A 27,801-nucleotide genomic window follows, 5' to 3' on the forward strand; every position below is an offset into this window, starting at 1 on the left:
CCTATTTCAAACCTGAATTCACTTAGCATCTTCGAGCATGCTCTGCTCGGCCTTCGTCTGCACTGACTTCTTTCCGAGGGGTTTATCTCTGGCAGTGCTAACTCCAAAAGGAGTCGGGTTTGGATCACAGGCATGGGAGAGATGCTAATATATCCAGCCTGTTATTCCTGTGTTCTTCTGATTACAAAGTAAAATGTGTTCCCTATTCAAAATTCAGACAACTACAGAATAACAAGAAGAATTCACATAAGTCATCTTGAATCCCACCTCTCCAAGAAAACTAATGTTAACATGTTAATAGCCTTCCAGTTCTTTTCCTTCATATACTTAGACATTTGGAAAGAAGGATATTTTTTATACTATTTTATAATGTTTTTTTCTCTGCAAGCTAAAAAGATGTAACATATTCCAAGGTCGTAAGACACTCTTCTGAAACATGTTTTTTTCATAGCTATATACCACTCCATCATATAGATATATCATAACTTTGATGGTACATGAATTGAGAACCTTTCTTGATGGTGATGAGTTGAGACTCTTTCTATTCAACAAGTGGTTCGTAAGCCTTTGGGTAATAATTCAGTGTTAAAACATCACTCAGCGACCACTTTAAGTACTTTCTAGATTGCTCATTTTATTACATGAATCAATCTGCTTTGAGAGGCCTCTGGGTACTCACATGATGCCTGCCACTCTGAATCTTCTTTCCAGCTCTTATAAATCTGCTTGGTTTTCTCTTCATCAATTTGTTTTATTTCTTCATCTTGTGTTTTCTTTGTGGATTCTTTCTTCTGTTAAAAAAATCAGAAACAAACGCTACTGAGTGACCCTGGCAGTTTTCTTGGATGAGGAGGGCTCTAGGCACACCTGGTTTCTATCTAACTCCCTCTGGCCCCTGCGGAGGCACGTTGGTGTCGCGGGAAAAGCCTGGTGTCCGCCATACTTGAAGCCAGCTCCACCGCTACCTGGTTGCAGCTCCATGGCTGGTTACTAAACCTCTCTCAGGCTGGTTCCCTCTAAGTAAAATTATGAAATTAAGACTATTTCATAGGGTTATAATGAGGACGAAATAATTTTTTCAAAGTGCCTACTACAGTGTGTCACAGATAGTAAGAATTCAATAGATGTTCATTTTCCTCAGACATAGCACTTATCTGCTTTAAATTGAATCCTCTGATGTAGTGTGTAAACTCTGTTGCATGGTACCAGTGTAAACACGACAGTACCTGCCAGGTTCCACAGAATAACAGTACATTCCTAGAGCAATCTCAGCTGTATCTCCACATGCCCTCGAAGCACGTGTCTGAAAATGTGGTACTTATACATGATTTTAGGTGGTTCAGAAAGGAATTTCTGTTTGTTTTAAAAAGAGAAAACAGAAAAAAAAAAATTTTTTTTTTAAAGCACGCTCTTTAGAAGGAAAATATAAGAAAAGAAACATGAGTCTTCCTCTAAAAAGGAATTTGGTGGTATTTTTGTGGTAAAATATACATAACCTAAAGTTTACCATCCTATCCATTTTTAAGTGTACAGTTCTGTAACATTAAGAACATTCCAGGGAATTAGTTTTCAACCAATGAGAAACTAACACATCAAATCATTTAGACCTAAAAAGTACTTTGGTTATTTGGTACAGCCTTCTGAGCATAAGAAAACTGAACTTGCAACTTGGTGAACTAAGTAAAAGCCTTGGGTAGATAAGTAATGAAACACGCTGAGAGGGTCAGGAAAGACTGGCTGTGCTTCATTTCATTCTCCATCTCAAAAACGAGAATTTTTTTTCTTTTGTGTTTTCCTAGAAAGATAAAGACTTTCTTGATGTTAAATTATTTCACCACAACTAAAATACAAACCTTGATGTGAAACTTTTTTTAAAATCATAGAAATCATAGTTAATGTAAATGGGGATAATTTGTAAACTGTACTTCACTTCAGATGTAACTAAACTTTTGTGTATTTTCATTTTTTAAAAGACTTTTAAAAAATATAGCTAACATACAATATTATATGAGTTTCAGGGGTACACCATAGTTGTTCAACATTCATATACCTGAAGAAGTGATCACCGTGATAAGTCCAGCGACCGTCTGACATAATACCACACTAGCACAATATTATTGACTATATTCCCCATGCTGTATGTTAGATTCCCTATGACTTATTTGTTTTATACCTGGAAATTTGGACCTCTTATGTCCCCTATTTTATATTAATTTCACATGTACAGCATAGTGATTAGATATTTATATAATTTAAGAAGAGATCCCCTCATTAGTCTAGTACCTAGCTGGCATTATATTAGATTGGTGCAAAAGTAATTGCAATTTTTGTAGTTATTTTTAGCCCTTTAAACTGCAATTACTTTTGCACCAAACTAATACATAGTTATTGCTATATCATTGACTACATTCCCTATGCTTTACATCCCCACAACTATTTGATAACTACCAATTTGTACTAGTTAATCCCTTCATCTTTTTCACCCTGCCCCACAAACCCTCTCCCATGTATCACAACGATAAATCTAGTACCCATCTGACACCATACATAGTTACTACAATATTATTGATTATATTTCTTATGCTATATTCTACACCCCCATGACTACTTTGTAACAATCAATTTGTACTTCTTAATCCCTTCCCCTTTTTTCACCCACACTCCCATCTGGCAACCATCAAAATGTTCTTGTATCTATGAGTTTGTTTCTGATTTGTTTGTTTGTTTAGTTCTTTAATTCCATATATAAGTGAAATCACATTACATCGGTTTTTCTCTGTCTGACATACTCCACTCAGCACAATACCCTTCAGGTCCATCCATGCAGCCACAGATAGCAAGAACCTATTCCCTTCCCTGGCCAAGCAATATTCCATTGTATATATGTACCCCTCCTCTTTATCCATTCTTCCATCAACAGACACCCAGGCTGCCTTCACATATTGGCCATTGTAAACAATGCTGCACTGAACATATGGATGCACATATCCCCTCCAAGTAGCGTTTTGGGTTTCTTTGGATAAATACCCAGAAGTGGGATTACTGGGTCCCTCTTTACCCCAGCTTTTTTTTTTTTGGTTTTGTTTTGTTTCCATTTTCATGAAGTATCTTTTTCCATCTCTCTACTGTCCATCTGTGTGTGTGTCTTTAAATCTGAGTGATTCTCTTGTGGGCAGTATATGTAAGGGTTTTGTTTTTTATCTATTCAGCTATCCTATGTCTTTTGATTGGAACATTTAATCCATTTACATTGAAAGTAATTGTTGATAGATGCGTAGCTATTGCCATTTGGGTTAAAAAAGTACTTCCAACATTCCTTGTAATACTAAATACTGGTTTGGTGGTGATGAATTCCTTTAGCTTTTTCTTGTCTGGGAAGTACTTTATCTGTCCCTTGATCTTAAATGATAGCCTTGCTAGGTAGCATACCCTTGGTTGTAGGTCCTTGCTTTACATCATGTTGAATATTTTGTGCCATTCCCTTCTGTCCTGCAAAATTTCTGTTGATAAATCAGCTGACAATCTTCTGGGAGCTCCCTTATAAGTTACTAGTTGCCTTTCTCTTGTTCCTTTTAGGATTCTCTCTTTGTCTTTAACCTTTGCCATTTTAATTATGATGTGTCTTGAAATGCTGTTTCGGTTCATCTTGTTTTGGACTCTCTGCACTTACTGGGCTTGTATGTCTATTTCCTTTACCAGGTTAGGAAAGTTTCAGTCATTATTTCTTCAAATAGCTTCTCAATCCCTTCTCTCTTCTCCTTCTGATACTCCTATGATGGGAACGTTGTTACGCTTATGTTGTACCGTAAGTCTTTTAAACTATCCTCATATTTTTGGATTCTTTTTTCCTTTTTGCTGTTCTGATTGGGTGTTTTCTGCCACCTTGTCTTCCAAATTGCTGATTCAGTCCTCTGCTTCATCTAGTCTGCTGGTGATTCCTTCCAGTGAATTCTTTGTTTCAGTTACTGTATTCTTCATTTCTGACTGCTTTTATATATATATATAGTTTATATGTTCTTTTTTATGTTTGCTATCTCTTTGTTGAAGTTCTCACTGAGTTTCTGGAGCATCCTTATAACTATTGTTTTGAACTCTGTATCTGGTAGTTGCTTGCCTCTATTTCATTTAGTTGAGTTTCTGGAGTTTTCTCCTATTCTTTCATTTGGGACATATTTCTTTGTTCCCTCATTTTGGCTGCCTCCCTGTGTTCGTTTCTATGTATTATGTAGATCTGCTATGTCTCCCAGTCTTGGCCAGGTGGCCTTTGTACTAGGTGCCCTATAGGGCCCTGGCACAGTCTCCCTGGTTACCTGCTCCGGGTGCTCCAGGAGTGTCCCTTGTGTGTGCCCTCACGTTATAGCTGAACGTTGAGTGCTACTGGCACATCAGTGGGTGGGATTGACCCTCAGGCTGATTGGCTGTGGGGTTTGGCCACACCCACAGCTTATGTGCTGCTGTGTGGGGAGCTTATCCCATGGAATGGGATTCGCTCAGCAGGCACTGATGCCTGTTGAGACTGCCCTTTGTGTATGCCACTTGTGGGGCTAATTGGGTAGTGCTCTGATGTGGTCTGAAGCCAACCTCCAGGTATGTTGGTTCTGGGGCCTCTTGGGAGAGGTTCTGATGCAGGCCCAGGTCACCCACTGCTTGTGACCAGCCAGGGACTACCTGATAGGAGGTATAAAGTGATCCATGGTTTTTTTATGCCGGTGCTAAACCTGGAGGCACATGGGAGAAGCCACACTGCGAACTGAGAATGGCTGCCACCAGTACCAGGCCTGGGGTAGCTCTGCAAAACCCCAGGACGCCCAGAGTTCTGCTGCCACCTGCCGGCTCCCTTAAAGTTCAGCTGCTGACAAAACCTCATGTGCTATGCAAGTTGGGTGAGGCAGGGTCTCAGGGAGTCAGTACCATGGGAAGCATTGTGGTCACCAGGTTAATGTAGACTCTGGTTTGGTGCTAGTACTGAGCCTGGAGCTACTCAGCAAAAGTCTCAGAGCACAATGAGGCCAGTTGTCACCCACCTGGGGCCTGTGGATTCTGATAGTTTTCCAGGAAACAGTGTAATGTGGGCAGGGCTGGCTGCTAGCGGAGAAAGTGCTTCTGGTGCTGGGGGAGTTGGGTGGGACGGGGTCCCAGCGAGTCAGCAGAGTGGAGTTCTGGAACTCACCAGACCAATGAGATTCAGATTTGGCCGTAAGCATAGGGGGCGGGCTCGATACATTAAAGATGGCTGCCGCCTGCCAGCTGCACGGGAAAAGGACCCCTCCCAGGGAAAATGGAGCTCTCCTCCAGCCCTGCCTCAAAGCCATACACCTCAGTCTGCTCCCTGTATGCTTCTGATGCCCCCCGAATCACCGACCCTCCGATGGAGCCCAAGGTGAGTGCCTGCGAGCGAGTGAGTCTGTGTGAGGGCAGTTTAAGAGGATACTGGGTCTCCTGCCACCTTCCATCCCACCTGGATGGTTGGAATCCCCACTGTTTTTCACAGGCAGATGTTGTAGGGGCTCCTCTTCCCAACGCCAGTACAGCACCAGTTCTCTGGGCTGGGGAGTATGGAGTGGGGCTGGGGTCCTTCGTTCCTGCAGGGGGAACTTTTGCAGCCAAGGTATCCCTCCCAGTTTCACCCGCCACACAAAGGTATGGGATCAGCCCGTTTGTGTCTTCACCCCTCCTCCCAGTTTCCTCATGGCTTCTTTATATCTGTAGTTATAGAACTTCTGAGCAGCCAAACTTCAGATGGTTCTCCAGGTTGATTGTTCTATAATTTAGTTGTAATTTTAATGTGTTCCTGGAATGAAGGAGGCACAGCGTTTGTCTACTCAGCCATCTTGGGTTTCCTCCCTGAAAAGCTTCATTTTTCCCTTACCTTCTTTCCCTGCCTAGAGCTAAGCCCCCTTGGCTTGTCAATATTATAAAAACCAAAAAACAGCTTTTGGTGTTTGAGATGACTGCTAAAATTTGCCATCCCCTTACTGAAGCTGTTTAGAAGCTTGAAATACAGAAAAAATGCTGCTAGCAATTTTTAAGCTTAAACATAAGAAAAACTTAAAAAGTGGAGCTTTGTTCATCTTCCATATGCATATTTTAAAATGGTTTAAATTGATTAGAAAAATATAGTTATAACATTAAACTATGACACCATGGATATTGTTGCTTAGGAAAAGCAAGAAGTTTACAAAAGCGAGTCTATCTAAGTAAAAAATAATGCAGACAATACTCAAATGTCTGAGAGTGCTATATTTAGTAAATTATATTCCTTTTTAATCTTCAGTGTAATCATATATGGGCGCAGTGGGAAAGGAGACAAAAATCAATGAGTTTCACAGAGTAATAGCAGATGAAATCTGGCCCTGACCACTGTATTTATTCAAATCATCTAGAAAACTTGATCTTTACTTTTTCTACTTAGAAAACCATCATTTCCTCTTTAGAAATGTTTTGCTGGAAGCAGATGGGTCCAAGATGGGGACTGTGAGCCAGGCATGGGAAAGGCAAGGTGAAGGCTGGGGAGTGAAGAGGCAGCAGGGCTGAAGCTGGACACTAGACCAGATGCCGAGGTGCCGAGGTATGGAGACGGGGGTAGCAGCTTGAACTGTCACAAGGTCTCCTACAGAAAGCATTCTCATCTGGCCCGTTGATGGAAGTACTTCCCGGTCATTCCTCATTAGATCCTCCCCAGTGCCCCTCAAGTAGGAAGACTCTATTTTGTTACCTTTGTTCTACAGAGAAGCTTGCTAAGTTATCTGCTCGTTCATTCTCTTGAATTCTGATATCATTTCTTATTAGAAGGATAAGAAATTATCCTTTTCTTAGAGAAAGGAAGAAATGGCACATGACCCTCGGCATTCTTGTGAGAGGGTGTGAAAACTGTGCAAATCTGGCTCTCTTGCATCCAAAAATGTTTGAGAACTACTGATCTAGTCCACTCCCCACCCCAGTTGAGACAAGAAACCTCAGGCCTATTCTAAACAGTGATGTGCTTCAGACTTCAGACCACTTCTCTTTTCCATCTAAACTCATTCTCTAGATGACCTCAGCTTTCATCATGGCTTGAAATAACACCTAGATACCAAGTTCCTTATAAGAATGTATATGATTCTCAGCCCTTATATCCCTTCTCATGTGCTGACCTCCCTGCCACTCCTTGACAATGTCAAGTGAGCTCTTGCCTCTGTGCCTTCATACTTGCTATTCCCTCTGCCAGGAGAATACTTCCTCCTCCACCCCCGCCGAACGCCATCCACATAGCTCCCTCTTCGTTCCTTCAGGTCTCTACTCCAACATCACCGTCTGAGATCAGCCTTCTCTGACCACCTCTCTAAGGAACCAATTCCCACCCTTCTAGCATTCCTCAGCTCCCTTATCCTGAATTGTTTTCTTCCATAGCAATTATGACCACCTGACTTCATAGAACTGTTGATTATCTGTCTCACCTAACTGGAATAGAAGCTTCCTGAGGGCAGGGCTTTTACCTGTTTTGTTCACTGTGTCTCCAGTGCCCATAACAGTGCCTAGCACATGGGAGACACTCAGTGCACAGTGGTTGAATGAACACACAGATCCTTTGTCTTTCTCACCTGTCTTCATTTACAATGACATAATGTACTCCAGGCAGCATCACTGAAAATTTCCTTTCGATACTCTATTGCTGCTGTTTTAGAAAGAGGTACGTAGGTATTACATTGGCAGTATTCAGGACTACAGCTCCACAGCTTCATCATGATTTTTTGAAGTGTCAGACACGCGAGTTATCCCAATCCATGCGTGTCCCTACAGATAAATCAGGGAATCAACTGCACTGTCCACAGAACAGCAGGCCTCGGGGCCAGCCTCCACCCCAGCCCCCATCTCAGGCCTCTGGTCAGTCACAACCTCTCTGTACAGCCTCGTACTTTTCAGCACTCTGCAGGTCAAATCCTATTACTGTTTCCAAGTGCTAAACTATGCCTTATTGACTGTGAGCAATGGATGATGCAATGACAATTGAGCATGATGCAATGACAGCCAAGCATGATGGAGGAAGTGGGCTTGGCCTGTAGAAAGAATCTCTCGTCTGGATGGACGAGAGAGAGATCTGAGTGCCCGGAGGAGCTCTGGCACAGTGGACATGGGTGACACAAGAGGCTGCCCATTGTAAAGGGACAGGCTCACAGAAAAAATGGACACATAAGCAACTTAGTCTGAAATCACTATTTCCACCAAGTTTAGTGCTTCCTTTATCACTCTCTGAAATCAGTCTGCCCTCAGTATTTGCAACCACCCAGGATATCATCTCTGTTTTAGATCTTTGGTAAGGAGGCTAGCAGACACGTCTTGGCATCTGTTCTTTTCATGATACTCAAGACTTTTTCAACTCCAGATAAACAGGCAAAGATGAATAGCTATGTCCACAAGCTTTTAAAAATAGATTCACGTTGTGCTGCTTAATTTCATTTCTGCATGAGATTAATATACCAATTTGTGAACCATTAGTGGGAATGACTATGCATTTAGCCCCCCGAAGACAGAATGTAAATCTTTTACCTGGTGAAATCCATACGACTTCATACGATTGATAGAATCTGCCAGCATTTGTTGAATATTTCTTGAGGAACTGGAGGGTGACTAAAAATTAAATGAAACACATTTTATACCATTTAGAGCTGCAATGAAATTTCAGAAAATAATCTGTTAATGCTTCCCTCCTTTCAACGTCGTCTAATGCTGCCGCCACCCTCACAACTGGGTCACCAAAGTTTCCCACCAGCAACTGAGTTCCAGAGCCGATCCCAAGTGAGGAAACAGGGTGTGAAGCCTCAGCCTCCCCTCAGGGGGGCTTAGAAATGAATTACTGCCCCAGAGCCAAGGACTGGTGGCTTGCTCATGACAAGTGGGTTTGGGCATCTTGCTCCCAGCACGTCCCAGGGCCCCTGGGATGACTTCTAGATGTCAATATTACTCCTTAATCTAAATTCTCTTCTTCCTCTCTTAATACCGTGTTTCTCCGAAAATAAGACTTAGCAGGGCAATCAGCTCTAATGCGACTGTTGGGGCAAAAATTAATATAAGACCTGGTAGTATATTATACCCAGTATTATATTATATTATACCAGTATTATATTATATTATTATATTATAGTATATTGTATTGTATTATATTACATTATATTATATTATATTATATTATATTATATTATATTATTATTATACCTGGTCTTATATTACATATAGTAAAATAAGACGGGGTCTTATAGTAAAATAAGATGGGGTCTTATATTATATTTTGCTCCAAAAGATGCATTAAAGCTGATTGTCCAGCTAGAACTTATTTTCGGGGAAACACGGTATTTGCTCCACCCATCCCGTTTCAGGTGAGACAAGAGAAACGCTTAGTCCCTGCCATTTGACTACATTAGCCTTGCTCCCCATCTAGGACTGGAGGCATGCCTAGAATACCAGTTTGGTGCCTGGGCACTCTGCCCACTTTCCCTGCCTGATCATATTGCTCCCCTCTCCTTCCTCTGACCCCGTTATCCAGCCCAGTATCTGGATTTCTGCTACTCTAGATGGATTTCCCAAGAGGCCATTCCTGCCAGTGGGGTTCCCAGATCCACTGCCTGGATTCCCTGGTGTCATTCCTGCCTGCCACATGCCAACCCTTCTGGCACTGTGACAGAGCTGGCATTTCACACCAGGTACCTCTTAAAACCAGGTCAGTTACACGGGCCCCTGTCACCCTGTCCCTGGCTTGAGTGCAGAGTCTGGCCCAAGTCCCAGCATGGGCAGACACATGCCCTGTATAGCCTGATATAACCACCCACTCCACATTACCATGATTTTATGCCTTGTGCCTAAGGACTCATTCCTGAATTATGGCATAGATCAGAAGTTTTCTATAAATTTTCAGCAAAAGCTTGGTACCAAGGTTCAGCATGGAGCACAGAGGGACCTTTGGATCATTACTATGCTATGTAATAAACCAGTATGGCTACCTCAATTTTGCCCCCCCCCCTTTTTTTCACAGTGGCTACACATGTAAGCTGCATTTCCCAGCTGCCCTAGCAGTTAGGTGTGCCTATATGAATAAGTTTTCTCCAATATAATGCAGGTGATAACAGGTATTTGCCACTTCTATCCCGTTGAAACCTCGTTCACACATGCCTCCAGGCCACGTCCCCTTCCTTTGGGCTGGAATCATGATAGCACTCACGCTACTACTAGAGACAGCAGAGCCACCAAAAGCCTGAGTCCCTGAATGGCTGTGTGGACCTGAGTGCTCCTGAACCAGAACACTCAACCTGGATGTTATAAGGGAGAAAGATGAACTTCTATTGTGTCTTAACCATTGCCATTGTGGTCTGTTTGTTGCAAAAGTTTAGACTATCTTAGCTGATAAAGCTGGTCACAACAGTTGCTGTGGGTATCAAGTTCTCTGCTGAGATATTTTCACTAATCACAGGGAGTGCTATTAACGCTAATTCCACTAATGGCCTGCTACCACCAGGCACTGTGTTAGTGACAGTATTATTTTTATTCCTGACAACATCTCTGATGGACGGGCAACATAATGCCCAACTTTCAGATGAAGAAAGTGAATCTCAGAGGAGTTGTATAGCTTACTTGCATCACACAGCTGCTTGAACCAGAGTTTATGCTTTTTCTATTAAGTCAATATTGTAATACTGAAAAGAAAATGAATTGCAGGTCAAAGATTTCTTATGCTTATTACTTGGCAAAGTCATGAATCCCGTAGGTTTCACATTTGCTACTTACCATATTTTGTCTCTTTTTTTTCTTATTTTAATATTATCAAAAGATATATAGCTGCTATGCATCTAAAATAGAACAGACCAGTAACCAGTTCCTCTATTTCTGAACAAGTTAGAACTGTTCTAACAGGTTTGGTGTAAGTTCGTCTGTTCAGAAATCCAAGATGACTTTGAAAGTACTGGGCTTGCAGACTCTGAATGCATTTCCACTATAAGGGGTGTGAGCTTTAAAACCAAGCTCACTCTCCCTTTCCTCATTGATATAAGATCTATAGGGCATCAGTTTCTTCTATGTTGAAAATTCAGGGCAGGAAACCTCCTCAAGTACAGGAGATAAGGCTCCAACCCTGCTAGCTGCACTCCCAGCCTCTCCACTTGTTTGTTTCAGAAGGACCAGGACCTGGGCAACTAGCAGAGCTGTGGACCAAGGTTTTGTCAGCAGCACGTCCACCACGCTCAGCCTTCACACTCCTGAACAAACTGTTAGTTGCTTCCTGAATTAGCACCAGGCTAATAGGCATCTGACACTGCTCTTCTAACCCATGTTTTCCAAAGTGTTGTCTACTTTGTCAAACATTTCTTCCCCTATCCTTTGCCTATTACTGTCATTTGCATGGGTACAAAACTTTCACTATGTTGTATGAGTTATTCTTAGAATTATTCTTTCAACTCGACTATTCATCTATATACATATACAACATTGTCTCCTCAACACTTGTTTTTTTAAGTCTTAATTTTTCTATCATTGCCGTATTCCTTTTCTTACTAGCACTTTCAATATACTCATTGCTTTTGCACCTGTGAGGTATGATGGGTTAATAATATTCTTAAAGTAAGTCAACACTAAGCACCGACACATGAACTGGACGATGAAAAGGATGTGATGCCAGGGACTAAGGGACGACTGTAACCTTTAGCCCCACCTACTGGTGCAGTCAGAGTTGACATCTTTCCCTGAAGGTTTAGGTTTTGTTTTCAGTTACCAACACTCAGAGTTGGTTCTTGAGTATAAGAGTTTTAGCATAGGTATTGATTAGTTTCACAGCCAGCCCCCAAATTAATACTTCTCTTCAAGTCCTTCTATATGTCTATAACATATTGTAAACTCTAAAACTATTCACACATACAAGGAATCACATTTTAAAAAATACTTTCAAAATGAACCAAAATTTGCTATTATTTCAAAGTGTTAAAATAACATGAAAAACTACATTAAGACTTGTGTAGAACAGTTTCATTCAGGTGCATGTACATGTTCTACAAATCCATGAAATATACCAAGTGCAAAGTCATAAATAGGCTCAAAATAGTGTGATCTACAAGAGCTTTCCTTATTAAACATAGTCAGATTAGTGGCTCAAAAGTGATCATTTATGACACCAATACCAGAGGGGGACAACCTCAGGAGTACTGTGGCCACACTGGGCAGCAAGGATGAAGAGGCTTCTTGGAGAGGGTACCGTGCCCTCTCTGAAGCATCCCTATGAGGCTGTGTTCCAGGGATCTTTAGTTATTCCTATCTGTAACACAAGAAACGGATGGAAACTGCCTATCTACCTTCATAATTTTTGCTTACGAAGCGCTTTCAAGTCCAATATGTCATTTGACATTCATATCAACCCCATGGAGGAGTCAAAGTAGGTACTGTCGCTTTACCAAAGTAAGGTGACCTGTTAATAGGAAAGCAGACACTGAAAGCCATGGCTTCTCCGTGTCTATACCTTGCTCTTTCAGTGAGGTGTCCCAAAGAAAACACAGTTCTGCTCTCATGCATGCAAGCCCCTGCAGTCACCTCCCATCTGCTATATTACAGAGACTGCTGCAGCTGTTGAAACTATGGGCAGAGTTAAAGCAATCTTATCTGCTTCATATTTGCTTTATTTAAAAATAAAAACTGTGACTAATGCTACAATGAACATAGGCATTATTCACAATAGCCAAGCAAGCTAAGTGTCCTAGGATGGAGGACTGGATAAAGAAGATGTGGTACATACTATATACACAATGGAATACTACTCAGCCATAAAAAGATGAAATATTGCCATTTGTGACAACATCGTGGATCTTGAGTATTGTTATAAGTGAAATAATTCAGAGGGAAAAGGACGAGAACCATATGATTTTATTCATGTGCGAGATATATAAAACAAAAAGCAACAAATGAACAAACAAAACACAAAAAAACCAAATTCACAGATACAGACAACAGAATGGTGGTTACTGGAGGGGAAGGCAGTGGGGCAAGGGATGAAGAGGGGAAAGGAGATCAAATACGTGATGACGAAAGGAGACTAAGCTTGCGGGGTGGTGAGCACACAATAGAGTATACAGATACATTATAAAGTTGTACACCTGAAACTTACATAATGTTATTAACTAATGTTATCCCCAAACTTAGTAAAACACATAAAATAAAAACTGCCATGTACTATTTATGCAAAAGATCCAAAAAATAAAAGGAAAAATTGAAAGCCAATGGCATAGAAACCTAGTGGGCTTCCTGTGGACACCAAGTCCTCTCTAATCAGCGCAGACCCAACTAGATCTGGGAGTGGAGCCCACCCAATGTTGACCGAAGGATAGTATGTAGGTATGTGAGCGTGTTTGTACATATACATATACACATATATACACACATATATACACATACATGTATACACACACACACACACACACACACACACAGAGGGTGCCAAAAAAATGTATACACATTTTAAGAAAGGAGAAAACTATTAAAATAAGCCAATGGTAACCATTTTGAGCACCTCTTGTAATTGCAGAAGTCAAACATGACTTGTAGTCATCTTTTGTTATCAGTATAGATTGAGTATTACAATCTTAATACAATATTTTCCTTTCTTAAAATGTGTATACATTTTTGGTACCCTCTGTACATACATATATATTTTTTTAAATTACCATTACACTTAGAAGCATGGCAATTCAAATCTACATAAGCAATTGGGTTATCAAAAGATGCTGCTAGCAACATTGATATTACATGGTTACAAATTATATTTCCCCCAGAGAGTCTGTATCATACGAGAATTATTCTAATTACATTTTTAAAACTAGTTTGAAAAACAGTTTATTCTGGCATCTAAGTTAATATTCACTCTGTTTAAAAGTAGGGCTATGCAATCAAACAAATGCCAAGCAACTTTAACTCCAAGTAAACCAGAAAGTTCCAATAAACGGAACATTTTTAGCACTCAATTTTTATGGTGAAGATGAAAATCATGAATTAATGAGCTAAAATCAAGAGTTTACTTTTGAAAACAAACTACTAGGTTAAGTATTTACTTATCCTGTTCTGACACCTCTTAAATCCATAGTGTTCCTTAATAGACTGATAGAATAATAACCTCCCTGAGGGCAAAGACCATGTCTGCTTAATTCACTGGTATCTGGAGTCTCAGCAAACACAAGAGGCACTGGCATTTAGTAAAGCCTCAATAAATATTTGGTGAATGAATGAACACATTATAAATTCATGCAGCACTTTCTCTTCAATTAAAACATATTCAGGCTAGTTTTAATATTAATCAAGGTAGACTGAATTGAATTCTCTGAAAATAGATGGCCTATAACTCACCCATTTTGCTAACCAGGTTACTGGAATAATTAGGTCTTTCTATTTGCAGCCATTGTAAATAAAAGGGGATTTTCCCCAATGACGGCTATAATATTCAGGTTTTCAATATACTGGGATTTAGCTTTTTCTTTATAAAACAATGAGAGAGTCAGAATAATGGAACTGTGCTTTGATAAAAGTTGCAAAGAATAAAAATAGAGACAGAGTGGAGATATTTTCCTAAGGCCAACTAGAGTAATAAAATGAAAAATGGAACAATCAATTTTACTGTTGAAAATACAGTACACAGTCCCTGTGGAATGATTTTACTGAAACATGAGTTAGGACAACAGATACCTTGGGGAATCCTTTCCCTGTTTCTCTAATAATGTTTGTAGCAAAATCTATGCATAGGGACTACTGGATATCCTGACTTAAAAGTATGGCCCACTCGAATATGATGTGTAATTTTAAGGCACAACTTTAAATAATACATTGTCTTTAGTGTCTGAGTTTATTCTGAGCATATTAAAGCATAGAACTGCCATATTAGATAAACATCTGTCCACTTTCATCACACCTTCTTCCAACAGCCCCTCAAAGCAATGTGCAAACAGCAGAACTGAATAGTAACATCCCCAGAAAATGCCATAATGCAGAACTGGTAAGGACTGTTAGGGCAAGGCATTTCAGACAGGAAAGAGTTTCAAAGGCTGCTCTTACATTCTCAACAGAGAGATACCTGACATATAACCCATGGGAAAAAAAAAAATGAACAGAGGGAATAAAGTAATGATTAAATATAAGGTATATAAGTATAAAGTAGTAATAAAAGATTGTTAAGTGAATAGATAAAGAGTCTTAAAAATTTGGAAAGGCTTGACACAATGGAAAACAGGAACCTAACTATAAATAATAGTAGAAAATAATATTTATGTCATACATACTACTTTGCATAATTTATGTATATTATTTAGATTCTGACATTCAACCCAGTGGATATATAGCTACTGCAACCTCCATTGCTTAAATATTTTTATTAAAACTGTAGTTAGCATACAATATTATATTAATTTCAGGTGTACACAATAGTTATTCAACATTTATATACCTAAAGAAGTGATCACCATGATAAGTCCAGCAACCATCTGACACCGTACCACACTATCACAATATTATTGACTATATTCCCTATGCTGTACATTACATCGCCATGACTTATTTATTTTATATCTAGAAATTTGGACCTCTTATTCCCCTTCCCCCCCTTTTTAAATTTATCAATTAAAGTTAACATTCAGTATTATTTTATATTCATTCCAGGGGTACAGCATAGTGGTTAGATATTTATATAATTTAAGAAGTGGTCCCCCTGACTAGTCTAGTACCCACCTGGCACTATACATAGCTCTTACCATATTATTGACTATATTCCCTATGCTTTACTTTACATCCCCACGACTGTTTTGTAACTACCAATTTCTACTTCTTAATCCCTTCACCTTTTTCACCCTGCCCCCAACCCCCTCTCATCTATCACCCTGATAAATCTAGTGCCCATTTGACACGATACACAGTTATTACAATATGATTGACTATAATCCTTATGCTATACCCTACATCCCATAACTACTTTGTAACAACCAATTTGTACTTCTTAATCCCTTCCCCCTTTTCAACCAACCCCCCCAAGCCCTCTCCCACCTGGCAACCATCAAAATGTTCTCTGTATCTATAAGTCTGTTTCTGTTTTGTTTATTTTGTTCTTTAGATTCCACATGTAAGTGAAATCACATTGCATCTATCCTTCACTGTCTGACATACTCCACTCAGCACAATTCCCTCCGGGTCCGTCAATGTTGCTGCAGATGGCAAGAACCTATTCCCTTCCGTGGCCAAGCAATATTCCATTTCATGTAGGTACCACATCCTCCTTATCTATTCATCCATTGATGGACACCCAGGCTGCCTCCACATCTTGGCCAATGTAAACAATACAGCAATGAATACATGGATGCACATGTCCCCTTGAAGTTGCATGTTTTGGTTTCTTCAAATAAATACCATGAAGTGAGATTAGTTGGTCCTTCTTTGTCTCTTGTTTTAAAGTCTATTGTACCTGGTGTTAGTATTGCTACCCCAGCTTTTTTTATTTTTTAATCTCCTTTTTCATGAAATAACTTTCCCCATCCCTTTACTTTCAGTCTGTATGTGTCTTTCAATCTGAAGTGAGTCTCTTATAGGGAGCATATGTAAGGGTTTTGTTCTCTTATCCATTCAGCTACCCTGTTTTTGATTGGAGCATTTAATCCACTTACATTGAAAACAACTGTTGATAGATATATAGTTACTGCCATTTTATTATTCATACTTTTTATCTCCACCTCCACCCCATCTTAAAGAGTCCCTCTAAGATTCCTTGTAATACTGGTTTGGTGGTGATGAACTCCTTTAGCTTTTTCTTGTCTGGGAAGCTCTTTATCTGTTCTTAGATTTTAAATGATAGCCTTGCTGGATCGAGGGGTCTTTCTTCATTGTAGGTCCTTGCTTTTCATCACTTTGAATATTTTGTGCCAATCACTTCTGGCCTGCAAAGTTACTGTTGAGAAATCAGCTGACAGTCTTATTGGAGTTCCCTTGTAGGTAACTAACTGCTTTTCTCTTGCTGCTTTTAGGATTCTGTCTTTGTCTTTCCTTTGCCATTTTAATTACAATGTGTCTTGGTGTGGGCCTGTTTGGGTTCATCTTTTTTGAGACTCTCTGCACTTCCTGGGTTTGTATGTCTATTTCCTTCTCCAGGTTAGGAAAGTTTTCAGTTATTATTTCTTCAAATAGATTCTCTATCCCTTGTTTTCTCTCTTCACCTGCTGGTACCCCTATGCTGTGAATGTTGTTATGCTTGATGTTGTCCCAGAGGTCTCTTAAACTCACCTCATTTTTAGTTTTTTTTTTTTTTGGATTCTTTTTGCTGTTCCAATTGGGTGTCTTCTGCTACCTTGTCTTCCAAAATGCTGATTCAAACTTCTGCTTCATCTAGTCTGCTCATGATTCCTTTTAGTGCATTCCTCATTTCAGTTATTATACTCTTTACTTCTGACTGTTTCCTTTTTTATGGTTTCAATGTCTTTATTTTTTAATGCTTGCTATCTCTTTGTAGAAGTTCTCACTCAGTTCCTTGAGCATCCTTATAACCATTGTTTTGAACTCTGTATCTGGTAAGTTGCTTGCCTCCATTTTGTTTGGTTCTTTTTCTGGAGTTTTCTTCTGTTCCATTTAGAAAATATTTCTTTGTTTCCTCATTTTGGCTGCCTCTCTGTTTGTTTCTATGCATCAGGTAGGGCCCTATGTCTCCCAGTCTTGCCAGGTGGCCTTTTGTCATAGGTGTCCTGTGAGGCCCAGTGGCACAGTCTCCCTGGTCACTTGTGCCGGGTGCTCCAGGAGTATCCCTTGTGTGTGCCTTCCTGTTATAGTTGAGCCTTCATTGCTGTTGGCATGGCAGCGGGTGGTACTGACCCTCAAGCTGACTGGCTATGGGGTGCGGCCATGTTCACAACTTAAGGGCTACTGTGCGGGGGGCTTACCCCACTGAATGGGATTCGCCCCATTGGGCTCTGGTGCTTGTTGAGACTACCCTTTGTGTGTGCCACTTGTGGGGGAAATTGGGTGGTACTCTGCTGTGGTCTGAAGCCAACATCTAAGTATGTTGGTCTGGGCCTCTTGGGAGGGGCTCCAGTGTAGGCCCAGGTCAGCCACTGCCTTTGACTGGTTGAGGGGTACTTGGTAGGAGCTACAAAGCTATCCATGGTTGATTGCTTCCTGTGCTGTACGTGGAGGTGTGTGGGAGAGGCCACACTGTGAACTGAGAATGGCTGCCACCAGTACTGGGCCTGGGGTAGCTCCCCAAAAGGCCAGGACACTCCAAGTCCTCCTGCCACCTGCGGCTGCCTTAAGGTTCAGCCACTGATAAAGCCTCCTGCTGTATGCACATTGGGCAAGGCAGGGTCTCAATGAGTCAGCAGGGTGGAGGAGTGGAGTTCAGCAGGCCAGATTCAGATTTGGCCCATGGGGGCGGGCTCAACAGGAAACATGGTACCCACTTGCCAGCTGCACAGGAGAAGGGCCCCACACAAGGAAAATGGGGACTGTCCCTCTAGTCCTTACCCCGAAGTTACACACTCAGTCTCTCCCCATACGTCTCCAACACCCCCAGAATCACCGTCCCTCCAGTGGAACCCAGGGTGAGTTCCTGCGAACACCCTTTAAAAGCATGTCTGGGTTTCTCCACAGCCTTCCATCCCACCTGGATGATTGGAATCCCCACTGATTTTCACAGCCAGAAGTTGTAGGAGCTTCTCTTCCACTCACTAGTCCTCTGGGCTGGGAGCCTGGTGTTGTGGGTTGGGGTCCCTCTCTCCTTCCTGGAGAACCTCTGTGGCCAAGATAGCTCTCCCAATTTTCATCCGTCACACATGGGTGTGGGACCATCCCGTTTCGCATTCTCCGCCCCTCCTACAAGTCTCGACGTGGCTTCTTTATACCCTTAATTATAAAACTTCTGTTTAGCTAGACTTCAGATGGTTTTCTAGGTTGATTGTTCTATAATTTAGTTGTAATTTTGATGTGTTCACAGGATGAAGCAAGCACAGCGTTTATCTACTCTGCCATCTTGGACCTTGTAACCTCCATTTTTTTAGATAAGGAAACTGAACCCCAGAAAGGTTAAATGACTGACTCTAAGTGATCAACAGGGACCCACATTTCCTAATTTAGGATTCCATAGTTTTCTTCTCAGCACACTACTTCTAGTAAGTTGGATAAGTGAATTATTGCAATTATCACTTGCAAGCATACAAAATAAAGTTGTGTTCCTAACTTCATAATGTACAACTCTCAGGACTAGAAATGTTTTCCTCTCTTGTAACTTACTTTATATTAAGCTTTTCATGTAACATACTATTTTTAAAAATACAATAGCTTAAATGGCTTTTAAGGCGCAGGATTTCTGAATCTATCATATATAGATTTTTATTCTACAAACTACCATGAAATTCTATTACAGTTAGATAGAACTGCTTGGATAATTGTGTAACTCTCTGATTATGGTTCTACCCTTGAATTAATAAAATAACCAAAATTAATGCTTCATTTTTTTTCAGTTGGTATACCCAATGCTTTACCTCTTACAAAAATAATATTGAAATGCTTCCTGCATGTATAGTAGAAGGGAGTATACACAAGGGAAACAATTATTGGTTTGGGATTATCCCTTTTTTCTTCACATCTACCTCAATCCTCCAAATTCTAACTTGCATCTCAGGAACACATTCCCATCCTCTTTACAGTGGGATTCCTTATTGTAAGTGTGAACCCAACTCCCTTTCAGGGATTGGAAATATGGCTGTCTGCAGACAAGAGCCAGGCAGTCCCAAGATGATTTCCCCAAGTCCAGACACAGAGCATCTACTCTGGGGCGGGGTGCAGGCTTCTCCACCCTGCCTACTCATCAAGCTTTGGTATTCACTTCTGATTAAATCACCGAAGGGACTGTGCTCAAATACCGCTTGTCATCCTTTATAGAATGCCCAAACCACATAAAACCCCAAACTTTGATTGCTATGCAAGAACACCTGGAGATGAATAAGGATCAGAAAGCAAAACAAAAAAAAACCCCAAACAATTCAGCATATTATTTTCTATTCTTTTAAAGAAGTGGTCTGATCTTTGTATCTTGTTTCTGAATCTCTCCTTTATAAAGGCAAACAACCAAAATCCGGTTTTAGAGAACTGCTGGTTTCTGAGTAGACAGTAAGCTTAACTTTGGTTTGGCAGGGATAGGGAAGAAGGAAAACCTAAGTGGAAGTCTTTCATTGTGTGTGAAACTCATTTTATGGGTTGTTCCCTCACTGCCATCCACTAATGGGAACATAATGCTATGAATTAGAATAACACTTAAAAATATAACTGAAAGCCACGACGGTTTCTATGTAAAGTTTACAAGCAAAATGTACATTTTGATGGCAAGTTTTTGTTATCAGTTATTATAGTGAAATGACAGATTTATGAGCTAGTATCAAAGCCTTGTAGCAGTGTGAGAAGTGTGTGTGTGTGTGTGTTGTGTAACATGTGTGTGTCTGTGTGCACATGGCAGAGGTGAAGAGGCAAGAGGTCTCAATTCTAACTCCATTTGGTTAAAGATGATATGAAGGGGAAGCATCTTGGTCAAGACTTTTTAATCTGCTAGCTTCAAGGTCTTTTATTTATTTTTATTTTTTTGGAATGCTTTGAATCCTAGATGTGTGTGTTCTATTTTTTTTTTTTTTTTTTTTTAATCTCCCATTTTGTAGTGTGGTCCACTCTGAAGGCCATTTCTGTAAAAATAATGACTAATTCTCTGGAGATAAAATCTAAAAGTAAGTAGACATAGTTTTATTCAAGGTCCCCTTTGGGGCAAGGATAGTGCAACCTCTGATTAATGAGTTCCCAGCCTACAAATTACATATAACAGAGAAACACAAAGGGGCTTATCTTTGAATTAGCATTCTCTGCCATTCTCCCAACCACACTAAAAACAGCTGTTCTCTCCCAAATTCTCTTGCAGAAAAGGGGGGAAAAACTGGCTGCATTCAGAGGGCTGTCCACACTGGGGGTCACTAAGGATCTCCATTCAGATGAGAACTCCAAGTTCTTATCCCAACTCCTGGGAATGGGGGAGTCTGCTCACACAGTGCATTGCCTGTCATTTTTCTGGCTCCTATTAACTCCCCATCAGACTTGTCTTTGCCTGGAAATGGCATCTGCTTCCCAACCTGCATGTTCAGAACCTGGCTGAGTGACAGCTAAATCCCAACACATACCATCACCTCCAGTTCCGTGACAGGCACCCAGTAACGCTGAGTGTTCACTGTGATCCGCTCAGAACCACAACGCTCTCACTAAACATTAAGCAGAGCATCATGTCTGAGTTTCCCAAGTGCTATCACCATTGTCAAAAATAAGGACAAGGCAGGTAATTTTGCAGAGGGCAACAGCTTTTCAGAATAGAAACCACACATACAGCTCTAACCTTAACGTTATTTCAGCCTCCTCCTCAGCTTTCACTAACCACCCAGCCTCCCTTTGCTTCCAACTCTACATGTGAAAATTGGAAAGGCCCAAGGCTGGGCTCATGATAAAAATAGCATTTATAATTGAAGGAATTCGGGGGACAAGTCTTGCCGCTTCCATGAGATGGTATTGGGCAGGAATCCTCACATTTATAAATTTCTCAGCTTCCTTTGTAAAGAAACAATGCTGCTAATTTAATCCCTATTTTATAGAGGGAACAAATTCCTTCCAGAATACTGCCCCAAGTCACAGAGCTGGCTCTAAGGGCTGAAACTTCCATTCCCAGGCTGGAGGTCACCTACTGTGTCAGCAGTATGATTTCAAGGCATCTGGGACTTAATCGGGCAATCTTACTTTTGACTATCTTTTTGTTAAAATGAAAATTTTAACATAAATATATTCTTAAAAAATATTTTGTAAAGATTATCGTGAGTGTGTGGAAAGATGCTCTGAGACAGAACCACAGATTTTCTAAACACTGAATCAGGGATCAAACAACTCTTCTCAAGATCCCCAGATTTGCTTCTTGTGGCTCTAAGGGGGAATCAGAAATTCTTCACCTTTTAGAATTGGGGCAAATTCATTGTTCTAGAAGAGGGTTCCTTGGATGAAGCCATCTGCTAATGAAGATATAAAATAAATCACTGTTACACTGGTATAAAATAATCTAATGCAAACCTATAAATTGGGGTTTTTAGTGTTCTGGTTCCATGGAGGGAAGGGTATAGCGCTCTAATTTTTAATATGTGAGAAGATTAGCTATGTCCTAGGTGGGCCAAGAGATAGAGTTTTGAGTCTGGGGGTGGCAGGCTGTGGTGAAGAGCTCAGGATAGGACTGCCAATTGACTGAGGAAGACATAATTTGTGCCTTATTTCCAGAAATGAGATTGGGTTAACCTTGGCGCTGTATTACTGGGCTTGGACTTCATACCCTTGTCTAACTTCTGCTTGAATATGGAAAGTCCAGACTTATGGTGTGGCTTACCCATTGAAACAATATGGAAACCCTACCTAACAACCATAGATATGAGAAAATATTTTACTTCAGGTTATGTAAGCATGGGTGTTGTTCAGGATCACGAATGTTCAGAGCTGGAAGGATACTTATGAGGAATCATCTCAGCAAACAGCTCCTATGTCTACAGCTAACTTCTCAGACTCAGTATGGCTGCCCGAGGCAGTCCGTGGGCAGGGGTGTGAGGGCAAGCCCTGGCTGAGAGGGAGGAGTGCTGTGATCGGTTACTGATGTCTGCCATAGGTGCAGGCATGGGTGGTAACTGCACGTATGCTCTGTGGCTGCAAGCCATTTAAAAGGCTCTCATTTTATAGGCAAGGAAAACGAAATCTTGCAGAGACACAGTCAGAATGAAAACCCACTTCTTCTGACTACATTTTACCATACTTGCTCTCATTATATTACCATCGCTCAAAAAGCTACTACAGATCCACGATCCCTTATTAACAATTCTGAAATCCAGAAAGCTGTGAAAATATATAATTTATATGGAGGGGAAAAACCTGACTTGAACGAACACAGGGTTCAGTATTTATAGCAACTGATTACAAACTATTGTTTCAAACTTTGCTGGGGGACACTGGCAGATACAAATGCAGAAGTCCAGCTTTCTCTTATGCCTCAGTACAAATATAAGGGGTGATCACTAACTAGAAATACTACATCCTCTAAGTAACTGACTCTGACAAAAGAGCTTCTACAGCGCTGATCAAGATTTAGGTTGAATTCCCCTGGGGCACATTTTCTGGCGATGATCTGTCACGTGGAAATTTATTACAAATCTAACAAGACCATTTTATTTTAGTAAACCTATGACTGATTTTTCTTGAGTATTGTTTATAATTTTGGAAGACTGATTGCTCTCTAAATCCTTCCATCATTATTCAGATAAGTATCATGGTCACTAAGCTCAGTAAAAACTGCTTGATAATTTTTCTTTTTATAATAAATTTTAGGCCTTGTGTAGACAATGAAATTTTAAAGACATGACAATATCCTTCTAGATGTTATAGTTAAAATAAATTATGGTTGACACATGGGAATCTTTACTGTGCAAACCTGAATTGCATTTTGGAAGCATATACTGGATGACTCCCAAAGCTCTAGTCTTGGTTTCTCACCAGAGTTTTTATCTAAAGGAGCAGATCTGGGAAGGTGATGAATTCTGTTTTAAATTCATCAAGGTTATGATGAGAGTGGCAGTTAAAGTCGATATACAAAAACGAGGGCTTTCTGTGATTTGGGGGCAAATCATTTAATCTGTGTGAGCATTCATTTCTTCATCTGTACAAAAGAAATAATACTTGCATGGTCCACTTCATAGGAGTATTGTGAAATGAAATAACTATGTGAGTAAAAGCTTTGCAAACTCTAAGTCAATTTGCATGTATTTTATTATTATGTATAAAATAAATTCATATCTAGCATTACTACTTTGAGTAGCCTGGGTGCTTCATTGCAGATGTGAGGGAAGTACCCAGGCCTGACACTGGCAGTAAACGAAATTTTAGAATTTTATACCCCTAAATATTTTGAGCCTCATATTTATAGCCCTTTTTAAAGCCTAGGTTTGAATCCTGGCTCAGTCATTTATCACCTGTAAGACCTTGGGCAAATGGAGTAACCACACTTAACCTCAGTTTCCTCACCTATCAAGTGTACAAATACAAATAGTCCCTAGGTCATAATGTCATTGTGAGGATTAGATGACACACTCAGCAGCATGCTTTGCCATGTGATAAGCCTGTGAAGTAGGCAAGACTGGTCACTGTACCCCCACTGATAGCCTCAAAAATATCAAGAGGACATATAACCAGTGTCATAGAGCTGGGGACCTGAACGGAAGTCAAACAACTGCAAATCCTCTGTTAATTCTCAGTGTAATGGAATTCCTGGCAGAAGAAGTTACTTCATAATACAGTAGTATTATTCTCCGAAACTATAATCCAAGCAGCAAATTATGTTTGAGCTTTTTAAACCACCTGAAACATAAGAGAATTCCTACCAGTTCTGAGTATACAATCCTGTTGTGTTGAGGAAATAGTTCTGCCCACAGCCACGGGCAGAATCTAAGAAGCCAAAGAGGTACTGATGTTTGTCCTCAACCAAAAGGGGAGACTCAACTGAATACAACCCAGATCACCAATGGGCCGGCAGAGACCAGGGGTCAGCACACAGCAGCCTGCAGACCGGACCCAGCCTTTTGCCTGTCTCGGGGAGCAAAGTTTCACTGGAACAGGCATGCCCATTCTCTTGTGCACAGTTGTGAAAGAGACCGTATGGCTCACAGAGTGTCAAGTGTTTACTATCTGGCCCTTCACAGAAAAAGCTGGAAACTCCTGTTACAGAAGACACATGACAGAGAAAAATACATCTTGAAAATGTCTTCAAATGCAAAATTTTATTCCTAAAGTTCTTTCTTCGCACCTTCAGTCCTCCCAAAAAAAGGTTTTTCTGTTTTGTTTAGTTTTATTTACTTTTTTGGAAAGTAGCAGGTGAGCCAAATCCCCCACCCCCCAAAATGAAATGAACAGCAGGTCCTTTAATTTGAGAGGGATTTTCCCCAGAAACACCAGTTTAAAATCCTGATACTCAGCTATATTCACCTCAGTGGCCCTAATGTCTTTATCTCCCCCAGGGATAAAACTGCATATTTACAGATAGAAAAGACTCACCGCTGTCTTCTCTTCTTTAAGGGGTAGTGCTGGTCTAGAGCCAGGCCCTGACTTCTCCTCTTCTGCTGCTTTCTTACAGACGTTCTGAGACTCGCAGGTATCTGGTGCTTGTGTATCGCAGTAGCGTGGCTTTGTTGTTAAGCTATTGGAAAATTCTTTGGACTTCGTTTTGCTGAAGAGAAACAAACGTAGACTTAGCAAAAGCTTTCTTCAACATAGCTTTTCCAAAACAGATGTCTACATTCAAATAACGTGAAAAACAGTAATAGATACCTTTTACTGAGTGCTTATCAGGTGCCAAGCCCTTTGCTAGGTATTTTAAAGGCATTAATTTAATATTCACAACAATCCCATGAGAAAGGCATTGTTATCCTCACTTTACGATAAGAGGCTCAAAATAATTATATAATTATTGTATATTATATGTAGTTATAATATATAATAATTACATGTTATATATTATGTATGTATATATCGTATACACATAATTATATAATCTAAGGCCACATAGTGGCACAGCCAGGACTTGAACCCCGGTCTGCCCAAACTTCTGATTCAGAAGCTAAACTGCTTGAGCCTAATGCCGTCCTCTGATACGCAGCCAATCATTATCTCTGTATGCCCATTGATAGTTTTAAAGTGACAGGAGTTGGTGGGCAGCTTCGCCAGCCCTTGGGAACTGAAGTGAGGTCCATGAGTGTGTTTCCATCTCACCAGCTCAGATAGGACTGTCAACACTCAAGGGAAAGCAGGCTTTGCAGAGGCCACCCTGGGGACCCCGCTGAGGGGATCCCTCATCTGCCTCACTGCTACCACCCAACTTACCTTCCTCTATCTCCAGTTGCTCATGTCACTTCCTTATTCAAAAACTTCTTCACTTCCCACAGAATGAGGTCCAAACTCTACTAAATCTAGCCTTCAAGGCACTTCAGAGCATGGCCCCAGTCTCCTATTACTTTCCTGTATGTACCCCAGATGCTCAGAAGAACTCATCATGACCCAAAGGATCCTACATAGTCAAGTCTAGGGGTTTTAATTACGCCCTCTGCCTGCAATTTCCTTCCTGACCTTCTGCAGCTGGAAAACTCTACTTATCTTTCAAGGTTCAATTCAGATTTCACCTCTTCTGTGCATCAGAATGACAGGCTCAGTTTGTGCTCTGTTTACAACTTGATTATAGCATTATACAGTCTGTGTTGGCTGCAGGTAGGGGTGTATCTGCCTGTTTCTCATCTTAGACTGGAAGCTCCTTGTTTATCTTTGAATTCCCAGTGCCCGGCTCGGTGTAAGCACCTATTAGGTCCTGCTTACTCAGCTGCTCAGATCTAAGCCATCTTTGGAAGCCTGAAGCTAGAAGAGTCGCTGTATTTCTCGCTTATATTCCTGATGCTCAGGTATATCGGCCTGCATTACTCTAGCACGGTTCTAGTGAAACCTGTGATCCCTGGGGAAACCATATCCAGATCAAAATGGGAATGACAAGTGAGGAAAGGAGACCGCTGATTTGATAGCATGTGGGAAGAAAGGGAATCACCAAAAGTCTAAAGAAACTTTCCACAGAGATCTAAGTTACTTTTGTGACCCTGAAATCGCAGCCCACACTCCCACCGGACACTGTGAGCAGAGGCATCTCTGCATTGTCTCCCACTGGTTTGCAGATCTCGTACCTGGGCTCTTCTGTTTCCTGCTCTGCTTTTAGCTTGATCTTCTCAGCAGCAATTTCATTACAGAGCACATCGTAGGGTGTGTCTAGATGGTGTTCGCCCATCACCCAGACCCAGACTTCCTTATCGGCTCCCAGTTTCCAATGAACAGATTTGCTGTTCTCTGCAAGCAAAACAAAATTTGGATTGAACAAATATCTTTAGCCAGGGGTTATTATGTTTCCCATCATTACAGTATGTAGGGTCTTCAGGAAAAAAAAAAAAAAAAAATTAGATGACGCAAAGCACTTCCTACCTGCCCAGGAACAAGCAGCCTGTCCAGGGAGCAACGGAAGTTGTGGCAGTGGGTGGCGGCTACAGTAATGTTTGTTTTAAAATATGATGAATATGGTTTTTGAACATGCCCATTTTATAAATTGAGAAGGAGAGATGGGAGGAAAGCATGCATTGTTTGCATCAAACTTTAAGCTAACAGAGTTATCACATTTCCCGGAAAATAAGACCTAGCTGGACCATCAGCTCTAATGTGTCTTTTGGAGCAAAAATTAATGTAAGACCCAGTATTATATTATATTATATTATATTATATTATATTATATTATATTATATTATATTACATTAAAGACCTAGTCTTATGTTATAGTAAAATAAAACCAGGTCTTATATTAATTTTTGTTCCAAAAGACTCATTAGAGCTGATGGTCTGGCTAGGTCTTATTTTTGGGGAAACACGGTGCCATCAGATACCAGAACCTCTAAAGTCTAGGCGTCCCCCATGAGTCAGAATTACACCAGGATTTGGTGTTTCCACTATCTTTATAGGCTTCATTGTTGGGTAAAAAAAATGCATTTTAGAGTTAGACTGGCTTTCGTGTAAATCCTAGCCTTGCCACTTACTAGCTGTGTGACTTGGACAAATTTTTTAATCTCTTAATGCTTCTATTTCCTCCTCTGCAAAACTGGAATACATGTATCTCCTACATAGGCCTGCTGTGGGGAGGAGGTTGACTAGACATGC

At 40.6% G+C, this 27,801-nt stretch overlaps 1 protein-coding gene across 2 annotated transcripts in view; it reads right to left on the bottom strand.

The window, feature by feature from the left end:
* The window catches only part of SH2D4A (SH2 domain containing 4A), a 58,284-nt gene that overhangs the window by 14,794 nt on the left and 15,689 nt on the right, over nt 1-27,801 (bottom strand). For both annotated transcript variants that reach the window (XM_088793619.1, XM_019742023.3), the window contains exons 4-7: nt 26,787-26,946; nt 25,120-25,291; nt 8,527-8,607; nt 680-791 (exon numbers count right to left, since the gene is read on the bottom strand). In XM_088793619.1, coding sequence (XP_088649745.1) covers nt 680-791; nt 8,527-8,607; nt 25,120-25,291; nt 26,787-26,946 — 525 coding nt within the window. The remainder of the gene's footprint in view (nt 1-679; nt 792-8,526; nt 8,608-25,119; nt 25,292-26,786; nt 26,947-27,801) is intronic.

Source organism: Rhinolophus sinicus, chromosome 16 (assembly GCF_057876585.1).
Source record: "Rhinolophus sinicus isolate RSI-liver-muscle chromosome 16, RSI-T2T, whole genome shotgun sequence".
In the NCBI taxonomy this organism is placed as follows: domain Eukaryota; kingdom Metazoa; phylum Chordata; class Mammalia; order Chiroptera; family Rhinolophidae; genus Rhinolophus; species Rhinolophus sinicus.